This window comes from Erpetoichthys calabaricus, chromosome 7 (assembly GCF_900747795.2).
Source record: "Erpetoichthys calabaricus chromosome 7, fErpCal1.3, whole genome shotgun sequence".
Classification (NCBI taxonomy): domain Eukaryota; kingdom Metazoa; phylum Chordata; class Cladistia; order Polypteriformes; family Polypteridae; genus Erpetoichthys; species Erpetoichthys calabaricus.
The window spans coordinates 118,885,895-118,902,250 of NC_041400.2; the positions used below are offsets into that span (position 1 = coordinate 118,885,895).

Below are 16,356 nucleotides of genomic sequence, written 5' to 3' on the forward strand. Positions count from 1 at the left end.
GAACCCATAGCATGACACATTAGAAGGATCTATTGGAATACTTCTTTATACATAACATTTGTAGTAAAATCGTTGATAGAGTGCGTCATCTGGATCTAACACGTAGATCTGAGCATATTTGCGTTCGTGATTTGGCTCAGGGTGCACTGTTGCAATCCGATGTAATATTTGTCTACATACGCAAAAGCAGTATGGGCCATTGACAGCTGGTGGCCTGATATTTACCCCGGTAAATGTAAAAGCAAATGAACTATTGTAGGATCTAATGCAGTCCATAATGTTTTTACTTTCGGGTACATTGTTAGTTAGAAACATCCGTAGATATTAAGGATATTCATCTAAAGGTGGTAGTCTAACCTGACCCCTTTGACAACAACATGTAAACTCATTAGTTGTATTGCCAGTTGTTTCTTCAGGGAAGTTAAGTGAATGACAATGATAGCAAATGATATTCATTAATCCTAGTGAATGTTCATTAATAGTGGACGCACTTAAAACCAAAAAGCCGTCAACCTGGGTGGGACGCTACAATACTTTCTAATTTTACTGCTTTCATATTGTGTACCTTTGTCTGCATGTGTATCGTGCCATTGTTCGTTTGAGCCTTTTGAATTACACTGCTTTCAAAATCTCTTATCTGCCTTTTTTTCTCTCCAATGCCTTTGGGTGTCTATTCTCCGTATTGTGCTTATACGCTTTCTATGTGCTGAGAGCACAGGATTTGTGTGTTGGAATTGTTTCAATTTCATTATCTTCACTTTTACTTTAAAGCTTCATTAAAAACAATATTTTCTGGAGACACATTGTGACAACGCAACGTTTAACTGCCCGTGAATGAATATTGTTTCTGTAATAAATAATTCGAGTTTTTCTGTTTGTCCATGTGATTTATTGATTGTCATAGCAAAAGCTATTCTCACGGTAAACTGTAAACATTTTACTACGAATGGCATATCGCAATCTCCTTTGGTGTGTAATGATACTCACGGAATATATACATCACCTTTCTTTTTGCCTGTTAAAATTTGCATCACTTCTCCGAGATCATCAATATACACCCGACCGAATTGTGTACTCTTTGAAATTTAACTTGTCGTTCCTTTAACTGTTGTGGGACCACAGATTCTCATAGCATATGGTCCATTATTGTGTAAATCCACGTTTTGTTCATTGAATGACTTTGTTGTCTACTCTTTTTTTCAGACCTCAATTTGGCCAGGTATTTTTTCAATTACACCTGGTTCTGATGATTAATCACCTTTTGTTTGCGGTAATGCAATCGTTTCTATGTTTTCTTTGATACTGTAGTGACTGACATGACAAAGTGTCACAAAAGTTTTACCTGAACAATCGCTGAGTTCCTAACCCCAAACACAACTTTCTAGCACTCTCTCCAACAGCCCCCCCCCATTACCGCATGAAATCAATACCCCGCTATCAGTCCTCCGTGCTGTACTCCGCCTTCCCTCAATCGGACCTAACAGTCACTTAAAACCAAAAAGTTAAGTGAATGACAATGATAGCAAATGATATTCATTAATCCTAATGAATGTTGATTAATAGTGGACGCACTTAAAACCAAAAAGCCCTCAACCTGGGTGGGACGCTACAATACTTTTGAATTTTACTGCTTCCATATTCTGTACCTTTGTCTGCATGTGTATCGCGCCATCGTTTGTTTAAGTCTTTCGAATTTCACTGTTTTCATAATCTCTTATCTGCCTTTCTTTCTCTCCAATGCCTTTGGGTCTCTATTCTCCGTATTGTCCTTATACGCTTTCTATGCGCTGACAGCACATGATTTGTGTGTACTGTGTGCTTTTACACGATTGATTTTTTTTTGATAGGTGTGCTCTTATATATTCTGTACTATCTTTGTGGACCTTTGCGGACCCCGTAGTGTCTTAACCTGTGCCTGCTTTGCTTCCGCAGTTTCTGACGCTTGTTGTAGGCACCTGCGTTCATTGATCTTATCCATGTGTGTATCGTTGAGCCGTATTGTGTTTGAATTTGGTGTAAAGCGTTCAGCGGTTTGTACAATCCCAAGCAGCACATTATTCCTAAACTCACTCCGCAGTAGTGCCACTCACAATATGGCGGTTCTTTTATTTGCTATTTCTGTTAGTTGAGATGTACGCGCCTGCGCAGTATGTCTCATGGTCCCATCGCCGTGTACCTGTGTCCATGCCATCCGGTTTACCATTCTCGGTTAGTAATATGGATGATTGCTCTGTAAATAAACCCCTCTCTTGGTTAACAACTGCACATGCACAGTAAGTAAGATTTACCCATTTCTGACATTTTACTGTGGAGGAAAAAACACAAAAACAATCTGAAAATGCTAGTGGAGAGTTTTCAAATATCTCTTAATGTGGACAAATGTGATTAGCCACTGTATGAAGGACAGTACCCAACACTGGCACACACATTCACCCAGAACCAATTTAGAGTCAGTAATCAACCTAACTTGCAGAACTTTGAGATGGGTTAACTCTACTGCCTAACTTCAGATCATATCCGATCGATTGATCGATAAACTTTATTAATTCCAAAGGGATATTCACATACTCCAGCAGCAGCATATTGGGAAAAAATATTAAAGAGTGATAAAAACGCAGGTATAACAGACAATAACTTTGTATAATGTTAACGTCAACAGTCCTATTTCCCCGGGTGTTACAATCCACATACTGGGAGAAGGTAGGTTGTTTTGTCCAGCGTCACATGGTTAAAATCTCCACAGAGTAGCACATGGTCTAATATCTACTCGCATATGTACTCTCCGTGTAAAGTTTGCATGTTTTCTCAGTGGGGTTTCTTCCATTTACTCCCCCCATCCAAAAGACTTGTCAACCAACCAGACTGGAGACTTTAAACTGGCTCCTGGTGAATGTGTGTTGCTGTACCCCAAACTGAATTATGTTATGCAATCTAATTCATTTATATGAAAAAGTTTGGGAACCCCTCTCAGCCTGCATAATAATTTACTGTACTTTCAACAAAAAAGATAACAGTGGTATGTCTTTCATTTCCTAGGTACATCTGAGTACTGGGGTGTTTTCCAAACAAAGATTTTTTAGTGAAGCAGTATTTAGTTGTATGAAATTAAATGTGAAAAACTGGCTGTGCAAAAATGTGGGTGCCCTTGTAATTTTGCTGATTTGAATGCATGTAACTGCTCAATACTGATTACTTGCAACACCAAATTGGTTGTGTCCAATCATGTGAAAAGGTATTTAAGGTGGTCAATTGCAAGTTGTGCTTCCCTTTGACTCTCCTCTGAAAAGCGACAGCATGGGATCCTCAAAGCAACTCTCAAAAGATCTGAAAACAAAGATTGTTCAGTATCATGGTTTAGAGGAACGCTACAAAAAGCTCTCTCAGAGGTTTAATCTGTCAGTTTCAACTGTAAGGAATGTAATCAGGAAATGGAAGGCCACAGGCACAGTTGCTGTGAAACCCAGGTCTGGCAGGCCAAGAAAAATACAGGAGCGGCATATGCGCAGTATTGTGAGAATGGTTACAGACAATCCACAGATCACCTCCAAGTACCTGCAAGAACATCTTGCTGCAGATGGTGTATCTGTACATCGTTCTACAATTCAGCGCAATTTGCACAAAAAACATCCGTATGGCAGGGTTATGAGAAAGAAGCCCTTTCTGCACTCACGCCACAAACAGAGTCGCTTATTGAATGCAAATGCTCATTTAGACAAGCCACATTCATTTTGGAACAAAGTGCTTTGGACTGATGAGACAAAAATGGAGTTATTTGGTCCTAATAAAAAGAGCTTTGCATGGTGAAAGAAGAACACCACATTCCAAGAAAAATACCTGCTACCTACTGTCAAATTTGGTGGAGGTTCCATCATGCTGTAGGGCTGTGTGGCTAGTTCAGGGACTGGGGCCCTTGTTAAAGTCAAGGGTCGGATGAATTCAACCCAATATCAACAAATTTTTCAGGATAATGTTCAAGCATCAGTCACAAAGTTGAAGTTACGCAAGGGTTGGATATTCCAACAAGACAATGACCCAAAACACAGTTCGAAATCTACAAAGGCATTCATGTAGAGGGAGAAGTACAGTGTTCTGGAATGGCCATCACAGTCCCCTGACTTGAATATCATCGAAAATCTGTGAGATGATTTGAAGCAGGCTGTCCATGCTCGGCAGCCATCAAATTTAACTGAACTGGAGAGATTTTGTATGGAAGAATGGTCAAAAATACCTTCATCCAGAATCCAGACACCCATCAAAGGCTACAGGAGGCATCTAGAGGCTGTTAGTTGAGCCTCCTTTTGCAAATATAAGTATTGATATTAGTGCTGGGCGGTATACCGGTTCATACCGAAAACCGTTTTTTATTTTTTTTATAATATGGATGTTTCTTATACCGCAACACCGGTTTAAATTGCCTAAACGACGTTTGGAACGTGGCGCAGCGGGAAACTGTTCAAGTGGGGACCTTTTTTACTGCTACATCGCTAAACAGATTTGTTGCACTAGGGCTCTTTTTCACTGCTACACCACCAAATAGTGGGCGGTAGCATAGGTATATGGAGGACTATTTTGGACAAAATTAAATAAATAAATAAATGCGCAAATAAATTAAAGTTCTGTGAAATGTGAAAAATGGACAGAGAGCATTCCGAAACTGAAGCCGACGATAAAGTTGAACATGATGAACAAAAGAACTTTTGCCGAAAAAAAGGAGTCACGTCCGTCGCCTGGAGATACTTTAGTTTTAAAAGGTCAGATGTGTAAATACTGTTTCTATACTACTGGATAATACTGCAAGCCAAGTTGTACTTGTTTTTGTACTTGCTAGTGTATGTTTTGCTTATATTCATCCTGCGATGTGCTGGCGACTCGTTCAGAGATGGGCGCAACTCTGAATGGATGGCATAATTAAACATGTATAACAAAGATATTTTTAAAGTTCTGAACACTCTGCCGGCTAAGTTAATAACTAGTTTTAATTTCACAAAGACATTTATCGTGTGATGATTGGTAATGTGGAGAAAGAAAAAGGAAAGATAGGAACTGGGGTTTTGGTAGAGAGCAAGAATATCATGAAGTGAATGGATTCTGTGCGGTGATTGCTGCAGGCGCCTGCTCTTAGTGCGGAGGAAGTCAGTTTAAGAAGCGTAGTGATTAACGACTGGGTCGGGGAACACTTAACACAAAGTATTTGATGTGCTGCATTAACTTATGACGGGGTTTGAGAAAATCTAGTAAATTAAACATTGATTTTAGGATGAAGTTTAGTTTACAACATTCTACTTTAATCTATACTAATAAAAGGCAAAGCCCTCACTGACTGACTGACTGACTCATCACTAATTCTCCAACTTCCCGTGTAGGTGGAAGGCTGAAATTTGGCAGGCTTATTCCTTACAGCTTACTTACAAAAGTTAGGCAGGTTTCATTTAGAAATTCAAAGCGTAACAGTCATAACTGGAACCTCTTTTTTGTCCATATACTGTAATGGAGGAGGCGGAGTCGCGTATCGCGTCATCACGCCTCCTATGTAATCACGTGAACTGAAAACAAGGAAGAGCCCCAAAGAGCGCTCAAGAAAACATTCATTACACAATTGAGAAGGCACAAGAGAGCGGCTCACGTGAACTGACTGAATGCAGCACGAGTGATCACTTCGATACTGCGGCAACAAAGCACGGTGTAAAACGTAAGTTTAAATTAAGTTTATAGAAACGCTACCACTGCCGTTTGCAATACCATATTCGCGAGATACAAGTTTAAATTGCCGTAGCGAGAAACTTTTAAGTGCCGGATCTTAGCTAACAGCACGTAGAACGCAGCACGCCGGAAACAAAGCACCGTGTAAACCTAAAGTTTAAATTAAGTTCACAGACCTACAAAAGGTTGCCATTGATTTGACGCAAGATTGCTTTTCTCCTGTACAACTATACGTTGCATTCTCAAGAGTGTGCTTGCACAGCTTGGTCATATTACAACCGGGGTGCTGAACTGACAACGTGGTATACAAACAGAACTATAACAATCGTAATAAACGAACAAAAAAACAGCGGACAACCCGTGGATTAAATAAAAAGGCTGCTTCCGTTGGCGAAGCAACGAAAAAGGAAGACCTTATATGGCGTTCGTTTATAAAACAGCGGAGAGGCTGTGTGAAGGCAACTTCACAAAAAAACAGATCCTTAACAAATTGTTATTGGTATATTTTCCCTCAATTTAAAAAGGTTTTCTTTTCTTCTTAATAAAAATTTAAAAGCAGTACTTCGCTGGTGCGAAGCACAGGGATTTGAGCGACTGACGCATACAGACATATTCATGAGTGCAGGTACTTCGAAAAGAAAGCACCGTGTAAACCTAAAATTTAAATTAAGTTCATAGACCTACAAAAGGTTGCCATTGATTTGAGGCAAGATTGCTTTTCTCCTGTACAACTATACGTTGCATTCTTAACAGTAAGCTTGCACGGCTTGGTCATATTACAACTGGAGTGCTGAACTGACAACATGGTATACAAACAGAACTATAACAATCATAAAAAAAGAAAAAAAAAAAGTGAAGAACCCGTGGATTAAATAAAAAGGCTCCTTCCTTGGCGAAGCAAGGAAAAAGGAAGACCTTATATGGCGTTCGTTTATAAAACAGCGGAAAAGCTGTGTTAAGGCTGCTTCACAAAAAAACAGATCCTTAACAAATTGTTATTGGTATATTTTCCCTCAATTTAAAAAGGTTTTCTTTCCTTCTTAATAAAAATTTAAAAGCAGTACTTCGCGGGGATTTAGATATATGTGTGTGTGTGTGTGTGTGTGTGTGTGTGTGTGTGTGTGTGTATGTATGTATGTATGTATGTATGTATATATATATATATATATATGTATATATATATATATATATGTATATATATATATATATATATATATGTATATATATATATATATATATATATATATATATATATATATGTATATATATATATATATATATATATATATATATATATATATATATGTTCAGTGCAGTCCAACTTTTGACAAACACCTCTGAATATTGTACTAAGTCTAAATGCCTCTTTGGATGGTTGAAAATATGTTGTCAAAATCATAGTTTAAGCTTTTGCAAAATTTGTTCAGTTAAAAGGTTCTATATTTTGACTGCATCTGTCATGCAACGTGATTCCTTCTCTTTAGTGCCACCCCCTTGAAAACTATCACTTTATGGGGCCATGCAAACCTGGATTAATACCTGTGTGCACATTAAAATGTCTTTTTGTACGATGTACAACTCTCATAACAGTCGAATAGGTTATTCTTAGCCAGTCTACTGCAGTAATTGCAGTGGAAAATGTGGTTAACATCCACTTATGCATGGGGAAAAAAATACCGTCTAATACCGTGAAACCGGCAGAATTTAGAAAAATACCGTGATATAGAATTTTGCTCATACCGCCCACCTCTAATTGATATAATATCTCTGTTGGGGTGCCCAAATTTATGCACCTGTCTAATTTTGTTATGATGCATATTGCATATTTTCTGTTAAACCAATAAACGTAATGTCACTGCTGAAATACTACTGTTTCCATAAGGCATGTCATATATTAAAAGGAAGTTGCTACTTTGAAAGCTCAGCCAATAATAAACAAAAATCCAAAGAATTAAGAGGGGTTCCCAAACTTTTTCTTATGACTGTAAAACAAAAGTACACTTCTAGCTGCTTCACTGAAACACTGACAAGACAAGGTGGCTTTGCATGAAGGTACAATTTACAAACTGGACATGTAGCAACTATATATGAGGTCACTGACACATCAAACATCATGGGGGCAAAAACATATAAGCTTCAATATAGGTACCACCCCAACAACAGCAAAAGTATTAATAATGATCTTCAAACTAGAGTAGCACAGGACATACAGACATGTCAAAATAACAGTAAATGATTAACATGTAAACCCTAGGATTTTACAATATTACTAATGGCTAAATAAATCCAAGTATAAGCATCTCTCAAGTGGGCTTAAATTCTTAAATTACAACATTTCTTCAGGTATTTGATACAGCTGTTAGAGAAATGTTATTCTCCCCTGCCCCCCCCAAAAAATTGCAAACAATTCAATAGCTATGTGTATTCTGCAATAGTATGCATCAAGAACATATATTTTTCCACAAGAGTCTTGTGGAAAGACCTTTGAAACCAAAGTTTAGATAAACATTGCCATTTTTCCCTAATGTAGTTGCATACACTGTAAAGAAAATGTATTTATTGCTAGTTCAAAAGATGCAGATTCAAAATGGTTCCCTTCAAATGTCAAAAGTTGGACACAGAAAAAGTATTACAGTATATTATATAAAACATTAAGAAAAACAGACAAAGCAGACAATTTCCACATAATACCCTGTACTACATATTCTGTGTTTTTATGGAAACATTCCTCCAAAAGTACAAGCGTACATGTGCTTAACTTGCCTCAAAGCTATCTATTCCATGTTCTGGATGGAAAAGAAATTGCAATGCAAGCTAAGAAATGACATACTGTAATTACAGGACACTAAAGGCAAATCCCCCTCTGGGGACAAATGAAGTTCAATCTATTATTCAGTTCAACCTCATACTGCAAGCTCTCATGTAGCCAGCACTGTAATTACACATATTAGATAAACTTAGGTGTCCCTGCCAAGACAATATCTGTACCTTTGATAGATGCAAAGAAACCACATTGCAACAGAAGAACCCATGTAAACACACAAAGAACATGAATACAAACCTAGTCCAGACTAGGAGATGAACCAAGGTTACTACAGTTATGAGGTACCCATGATAATTATTATGTCACTTTGCAACTCACTGAAGGACTCATTAATGGAAAGTGATCAGTAAGCCACAAAAAAGTTACTGTTCTTAAAGATTACTGGGATAATAGCTAAATGGGATGTCATATCAACCAACTTACAAGTCAACTGGGTCTGTCAGACTTGCTGACTATTGTTGCTAATCTTGACGACATGTCAATTTAAACAACTGAAAAAAAATGGACACATCACATTTAGTGACTGAGAGCATTCATTGGATGTTTGCTCTCATGCAAAAAAAAAAAAAAAAAAAAAGCTTGATTTTGTCGGAGAGAGTCATGGACTAGTTGGAGTTAAGTCGCCACACATTTCATGGGAACGGGCTGCAGGCTGCCGACTGCCTCCAACTTGCTAAGATTATGTAAATTAAGGCAAAAACTGAAAATAGATGGAAAAAGTCATTATGTGGCATAGTCTTAAGACAAACCTGTTTGGCACAATTCCTCATCCTAGGCAGTAAATATATTTCTTCTAGTTCCTTCTGTCTTTCTTCTTCTTCTTGCCGTCGTCTTTGTTCCTCAGGAATAATATCTTCCCAGCTTTTCATATTTTTGTCGCTATCAAGACTCATTTCATCATCTTCCATGGTTGAAAAGTTTGCAACCTAAATGGCAAAAGAAAAAATGGAAATGGTAAAAGGATTACAATATTGTAAAACATTCTCAAAGAAAACATGAAAAGTTTTTGATGAGTTTGCACTGAATCTTTATGTGTTAGATCGAGGAAGATTAAGTCAAAATATGCAAAACATTCTGTAAAACAAAACAAAAACATAGTTAAAAAAGAAACTCAGACCTTAGTAAGTGATACTCAAAACATTATATTTTAGAATTACTGCAGTATACTTTCAACACAGTTTGGACAAAAAATATTATTTTACAACTTCACCATCCTTTAGGAGGACTTTTCCAAACTGTCATAAAAAGCAAATGTTTCTCTCATACTTTTTTAAACTGATTTGGAGCAGTTTAAAAGTATTTTCTCCTTGAGATATGCTACTAGGATTCACAAAGAGAAGATAACCATCAAAATGCCTTATGTACTGAGCACACTATGCACCCTGAAGGTTATATCTTAAAGTTAGAACTTGATACACCATGGAAATACAATGGTAATATCATCAGGAGAGTATGTGAGGTATTCTGAAAATTAGTTCTATAACATAGCAAGTCAACAATAAACTAGACAAAAACAGAATGGAAACATGCATATTTGTAAAAGCATCCTTTGTTATTTGGTATTGTTTGCCCAAATTAAAGATAAATTATTGCACTGTTGAAAAAACAACAGTTTTGCACTTATGAAGGTGACATGAGGATGACCTCCTAAAACCATCGCGGATCAAGCTATGTGCACTCCTTAAGAAGTTAACCTAGATGGTGGTTCTGGAGAAGTTAAATTTATGGAATTTATTCACCAAATAAATCTATACAACTGTTCATGCTATACAGCTGAGAAATGTAAATAACAGTTCATATTGGTCACCTGGACAAATGCTTTAAAACAGAATCGTTGTTCCATACTAGTAACACATTTCTATTACACTCTGGATGCTGGATTGGAACAGATATTTAAAACATTTCTTTTGTGAAGGGTGTCAATTTTTTTTAATTTAATACTGACTACTTGCTACCTATATTTTGTGTGGATTAAGTGTACTGCTGAGAAAATAAGGATTGGGTTTGTTTATAACAGCATGTATTTGTGATGTAAAGAAAAATGACTCAATGCTTTTTTTTTTTTTTTTTTTAAATATAAACTTCACTCTAATTCTGGCAAATTATTATATTTGTGGATAGTGCAGTTTATAACATTTATGTCTGTGTTTTTTTTTTTTATATGTTTTTTTTATAATACATACATCAAGAGGCAACCATAAGTGAATCTTGGCTAAAACGGGATTGTAGTAATTAGACGGCTCACTGAGCGTTACGTTTCTAAACCAATCCAAAGCCTCAAATGGGCAGTAAGTATGAACTCCAAAGAGCAATGGTGCTCTCATTTAATTGATCCGACAGGGAGCAAGCTTCTAATTACAATAAACCATCTACAGGTGACAAGTGTCATAAAAAGGCCCCAATTAAACATATGTGTGGCATGTGAAGAGAGCACACTGCACATGTTAAATAACATACAGTATAACCTGATGCAAGGGAAAATACACAATGCACACTCAGATTATACATTGGCATTCAAAGAAATCAATGTATTAACAAAAGTAAATGATATGTGGTTGCAGGTGCTGTCTGTTCAATTACGACAATGGCTTCAGAGTGGAGAGAAAGATGAATGAATCGGGAGCTATGTTTGTGAAAATTCGAATTGCAAAATAAGCATTCAAATGTAAACAACGCGTCAGCCTGTGTAAAAAGGAGGTGAAAAGGAATGCCATATTAAGGGAGTGAATAATGAAGAGCCACAAGAGATGCATACATCAGTACTCAACACACTTGAATCAACAAATCTGTCTGAATGACAGGTAAAAGGCTGCCAAGACAAGCCTACACAGCATCCACCTTCTGACTTAACTAACTTCAGGTATTCATTTAGATGTGAACATTACTGTCTAATTATAAAAATCAAACATGCCATGCCAGAACAGTATTGTAGTATATCCATTGATATCTGACTAAATTATTAACCCACCTAAGTTCCCTTTTAACCCACCTAAGTTCCCTTTCGCAGAGAGTCATTCTTCTTAGTGATTTCAAGATCCGTATTGACATTACTACATGTAAGCAGAGAAATTAATTCCTATCCTTACTGGACTGTTTTCACTTGGTGCAGCGTGATGATTTTCCTACTCATTTTGGTGGTCATATACTAGACTTGATCTGCACATCTGGCTTATCTGTTGGCAACACTTACAGTATAGCAGTGATTTGGGACACACTGATCATAAAGCAGTACTTCTCACAGTGTCACTCTCTCCCTCCTTTTACCTATAAATGTCAAATTTCTTTCAGAAACCTTAAAAATATCTGTCCTTCTATCCTTGCTAGTTCAATTTCTGATCTGATTTTCTGTCTACACCTATTCCATCAACACTAGATAGTCTTGTTGACTATTATAACAGCTGTTCTTTCAGCACTATATAAAACAGCTCCTTTAAAGAATAAGGTTTCCATTAAGCACTCAGCTCCATGGTACAATTCAGAGTTACAGTCTAAGAAAGCAACTGGCCGATGCCTTGAGAGAATGTCACACAAGGCTGGCCTCAGTGTGCATATCCAGGCTTTCTCTGACCATCAAAGAGCTTATAGGGATGCACTAACTGCAGCCAAAAGTACACAATATGACAGAATAATAGAAAGTGGCAATGATAACCCAAGGGGTTCTCTGCAGTAAATAAACTACTTTAACCTGCATTTGGCCCAATTACCTCCTCTACCAAAGTCTGTGAAAAATTCCACTATTTTCCCCACAATAAAATTAAAGATCTAAATAATTCAACTAACATAAATCCATCATCTATTTACAGTCAACCCTTGATATACGACCGGTCTGACATGCGAACAACTTGATTTACGACCAAAATTTTTATTTTGATTTACGACCAACATCTTGCATTACGACCTGAATGCGGTCACGTGTATCCGCTTGCGCGATTGTAAACAAACAGCCGAGAGCGTTAGTGTCAGTCGGAGCCCAGATACATGTGTTTATGGACGTAATTTCGGTCAGTGCAGTTATTTATCTATATACAGGTAAAATTCCGTTACAACGAATATCTTTACAACAAAATTTTCATTACAGCGAAGTGTTTTTATGGTCCCGACAGCTTCCCCATATGATGCGAGTCTATAGAAATCTCGTTACTACAAAGTACATTCAGCAGATACTTTCATTACAACGAAGTGCACTAAAGAAATTGAAATGCTTGAATGAATCATTCACAGAGCAGTTAATTCTGTACCACAGGTCAGTTGTGCACAACAACCCCCCAAACAGAAACATTAATTTTTTTTTTTCTTTCTTCTGACTTTCCTCGTATTTCAGTCTTACTTTTTACTTATTGCTTGTCAACATTTGAAAAACATCCATTGGAATTTAACTCATTGTCACCCTCCTATAGATATGGCAGACACGAAAAAAACGATAACAGTTCATATTAGAAAAAAAACTTTACATTTTTTGCAGCTCTCGATTGCAGCAAAAAGAAAAAAAGATGTTGCCAGTAAATTCGGAATTTCGCTATCGACGCTGTCAACTTTCTTGAAAGACCGAGCAAAAAAAGAAGAAAAATCTTGGCTTGCAAAACGTATGTGAACTGCTGTATTTGAACACGTCGAAAAAGCAGTTTTTATGTGGTTCAGTGATGCGCGTTCAAGAAACATTCCTATTAATGCGGCACTCATTCAAGGTAAATGTGAGGTTTGTAAACTCTCTTGGGACCTCCCCCAACTAGACGACACACCGAAGAGCATCCTGAAGTCCAAACTCCGTGTCTATGGAAGACTGTTTATCTGTTGCTGGGGCAACAGCCAGCTCAAAGCTGTGCTGAGTCTCTCAGCCAAAGCAAATAGAAAAGATATCGATGGGTGATATGCAAGGAACATTGTAAATGCAGGTAACAGGTAACTTGATCACTGATCTGCTGTGTCTGTGTATAGCAGAGTGGCAGATCACGCTGCAATAAATAAGTGTGCCGTTTCTGTTTCAAGCTGAATAAAGCTGGTTTTGCTTAAGTACAGTACTGAGACTCAACCTCGTGTTTTGGGGAGCAAGACAGGGACTTACAGCGCGACCCCGATCTTTAATGATTTGCTTCTGTGTCGCTTCACTGCAGCGCTATGAGTCTGTTGTTACCCTGCCAGGCAACTGACAAACAAGCTTCCACAGACGCGGCAATCGCGCTTCAGGACGCAATTCAGCGTGTTGTTCCCATTGAGTGGGGAGTGGGGGGGAGGTTGTCTCAAAAGAGTTCAGAAACCTCACAATATGAAGGAAGAAAAGGATGATACAGCTTCTGATTGATAACTGTGCTGCACACAACATGCTTCCACATTTAAATAAAGTTCCAGTTGAATTCCTCCCACTCAAGTGCACGGCAACGCTTCAGCCATTGGATTTGGGCATCATTCGGACCTTGAAAGTGTATTATCGCAAGGAAATGCTGAGAAAAATTCTCGTCAGAATAACTTGTAGGCAGGAGGAGATTAAAATTAACGCAAAAGAACCTATTGAAATGATTGCAAACGCTTGAGCGAAGTTAAAGAAAGCCTTTAAAAAACCTTCCGTTTCATTCTCCTCCCCCTCCCTTCCTGCAGCCCAAAGATGTCAACTTAAATGGTGAGTACAGTATGAAATTGTTGTTTCTGGATAGGCTACACACTTTTTATAACTTTTTGGTTAGTACATTAGAAATATTATTGGTGTTTTGGTAAATTATGCACATTATACAACCCTTTTTTATTATGAAAAGGTTAAGTAAGTGTTGCAGTGGGAGGTTCGGAACGCATTATGGGTATTTCCATTATTTCTTATGGGAAAAATAGTCTTGACTTACAACCAACCTGAGTTACAACCAGCCCTCGCGAACGAATTGAGTTCGTAAGTCAAGGGTCCACTGTATATCTTTTCCTGTTTTCCCACTCCATCCTGCTCTTATTCTAAATTTTCATCAGTCACATCTGCATTTGTTAATGACCTGCTTTATAAGATGAGGCCCACTACCTGTATACTGGACCCCATCCCCACCACACTTCTTAAATCCTACCTTCATGCCATAATCCTGACTGTTACGACAATAATGAATACATCCCTTGACAATGGATTTGTGCCAGCCATTTTTAAAATCACTTCTGCAACATCACTGTTAAAAGGACCTGGTCTTGATGTTGACAATCTTAATTTTTGGCCTATTTCTCATTTACCTTTTCTGTCAGACGTTCATGAGCATGTCATAGCCTCCCAACTCACTAATTACTTAACTTCTAATAATTTGATGGAATCCTTTCAGTCTGGTTTCAGGGCAGAGCACTGTTTGAAACCGCTCTGCTTTGGATAACTAATGATTTGCTAATGGCAGCAGACTCTGGACAAACCAGCATATTAATTTTGTTAGATCTTAGTGCAACATTTGAAGCTGTCAGACATGACATTCTACTGTCCAGAATAGAGAACATGTTGGGTATCACTGGGACTGCCCTTCAGTGGTTTAAGTTCTATCTGACTGATAGCCAAGAGTTTGTTAGTCTTGGCAACAGCAGATCTAGCTCAGTGCCGGTCACACAAGGGATTCCTCAGGGCTCCATCCTCTGCCCTTTGTTCTTCTGCATCCATATGCTTCCCCTTGGCCGTATCATTCATAGCTATGAACTGGGTTCTTTTTATGCAGATGATACTCAACTCTTATTTCACTGTTAAAAGTAAAACTTCATCAGGGCTTTCTCAGCTCACAAATAGCCTCAGTAAAATGAATACCCTGACGGAGCAGAACTCTTTAAAATTAAACTGCAACAAAACTGAACTCCAGCAAATTGGCACTAAAGTGCAACTTAAGAAAACGAGCTCCTTTCCAGTCACTCTTGACGGTTATCTCATCAGACCTTCTTCTAATACAAGGAATCTTGGCGTCACTTTTGATTCCTCCCATTATTCCGCCCACATAAACCACATTAAGAAACATATTACTTTCATCTCTGAAACATATCCCATGTTCGCTCATTCCTCTCCTTAACTAATGCTGAGAAATTTGTCAATGTTTTTATCACATCCCATGTCGATTATTGTAACTCTCTATTGGCAGGTGCCACTTCAAATCCTATATCATAGCTCTAGCTGATTCAAACCTCTGTTGCAAAAGTCCTAAAATAGAGTATTAACAGCAAGCACATAACACCCATCCTGCTTTGCCTCCACTGGCTCCATATGTCTTACAGAACTGAATATAAAATTCTATTAACCATCTACAAAGTTTTAAATGGATGTGTACCAGACTACTTCAGTGTCCTTCTCTATCACTATGCTCCTGTTCACCCACTAAGGTCCTCTGATTCTGGCAATCTTGTTGTGCGCCACACTAACCTGCACTCCATGGGTGACATGGCCATAAGCTGTATAGCATCCAAACTTTGGAATGACCTCCCTAAATTAATTAGATCAGCCGAGACCATTCTTTCTTTTAAAAAAACAACTTAAAACTCATCTCTTCAGGAGGGGGCTTAACCTGCCATTCTGCCTCCTCTTTCAGTCTTCCTCTCTGTCCAGATACTCTGCATAATTTGTCTGTGTTATAGATAGATAGTTATAGCACAAAGGATATTATTTGCTAGGCTTTCTTTTTTGTATTGAACTTAGTATTTTACCCTTGTTAATGGTCTTGTATGCTAATGCCTTTGTATATCCTGTATCTATGTTTTAATGTTCGATTCAGGAAACATCTGTATCCAATGTTACATATACCTGCTGTTTCTTTAGGAGACTCTGTGAAGCTCCTTATATATAAAATTTATTATTACTATTATTGACTGCAATGCTTATCTGGGGGCGGCACGGTGGCGCAGTG

The 16,356-nt window shown here is 37.9% G+C and overlaps 1 protein-coding gene across 2 annotated transcripts in view; it reads right to left on the bottom strand.

The window, feature by feature from the left end:
- chd1 (chromodomain helicase DNA binding protein 1) overlaps positions 1–16,356 on the bottom strand; it is a 236,842-nt gene that overhangs the window by 56,854 nt on the left and 163,632 nt on the right. For both annotated transcript variants that reach the window (XM_051929867.1, XM_051929866.1), the window contains one exon: positions 9,274–9,450. In XM_051929867.1, coding sequence (XP_051785827.1) covers positions 9,274–9,450 — 177 coding nt within the window. The remainder of the gene's footprint in view (positions 1–9,273; positions 9,451–16,356) is intronic.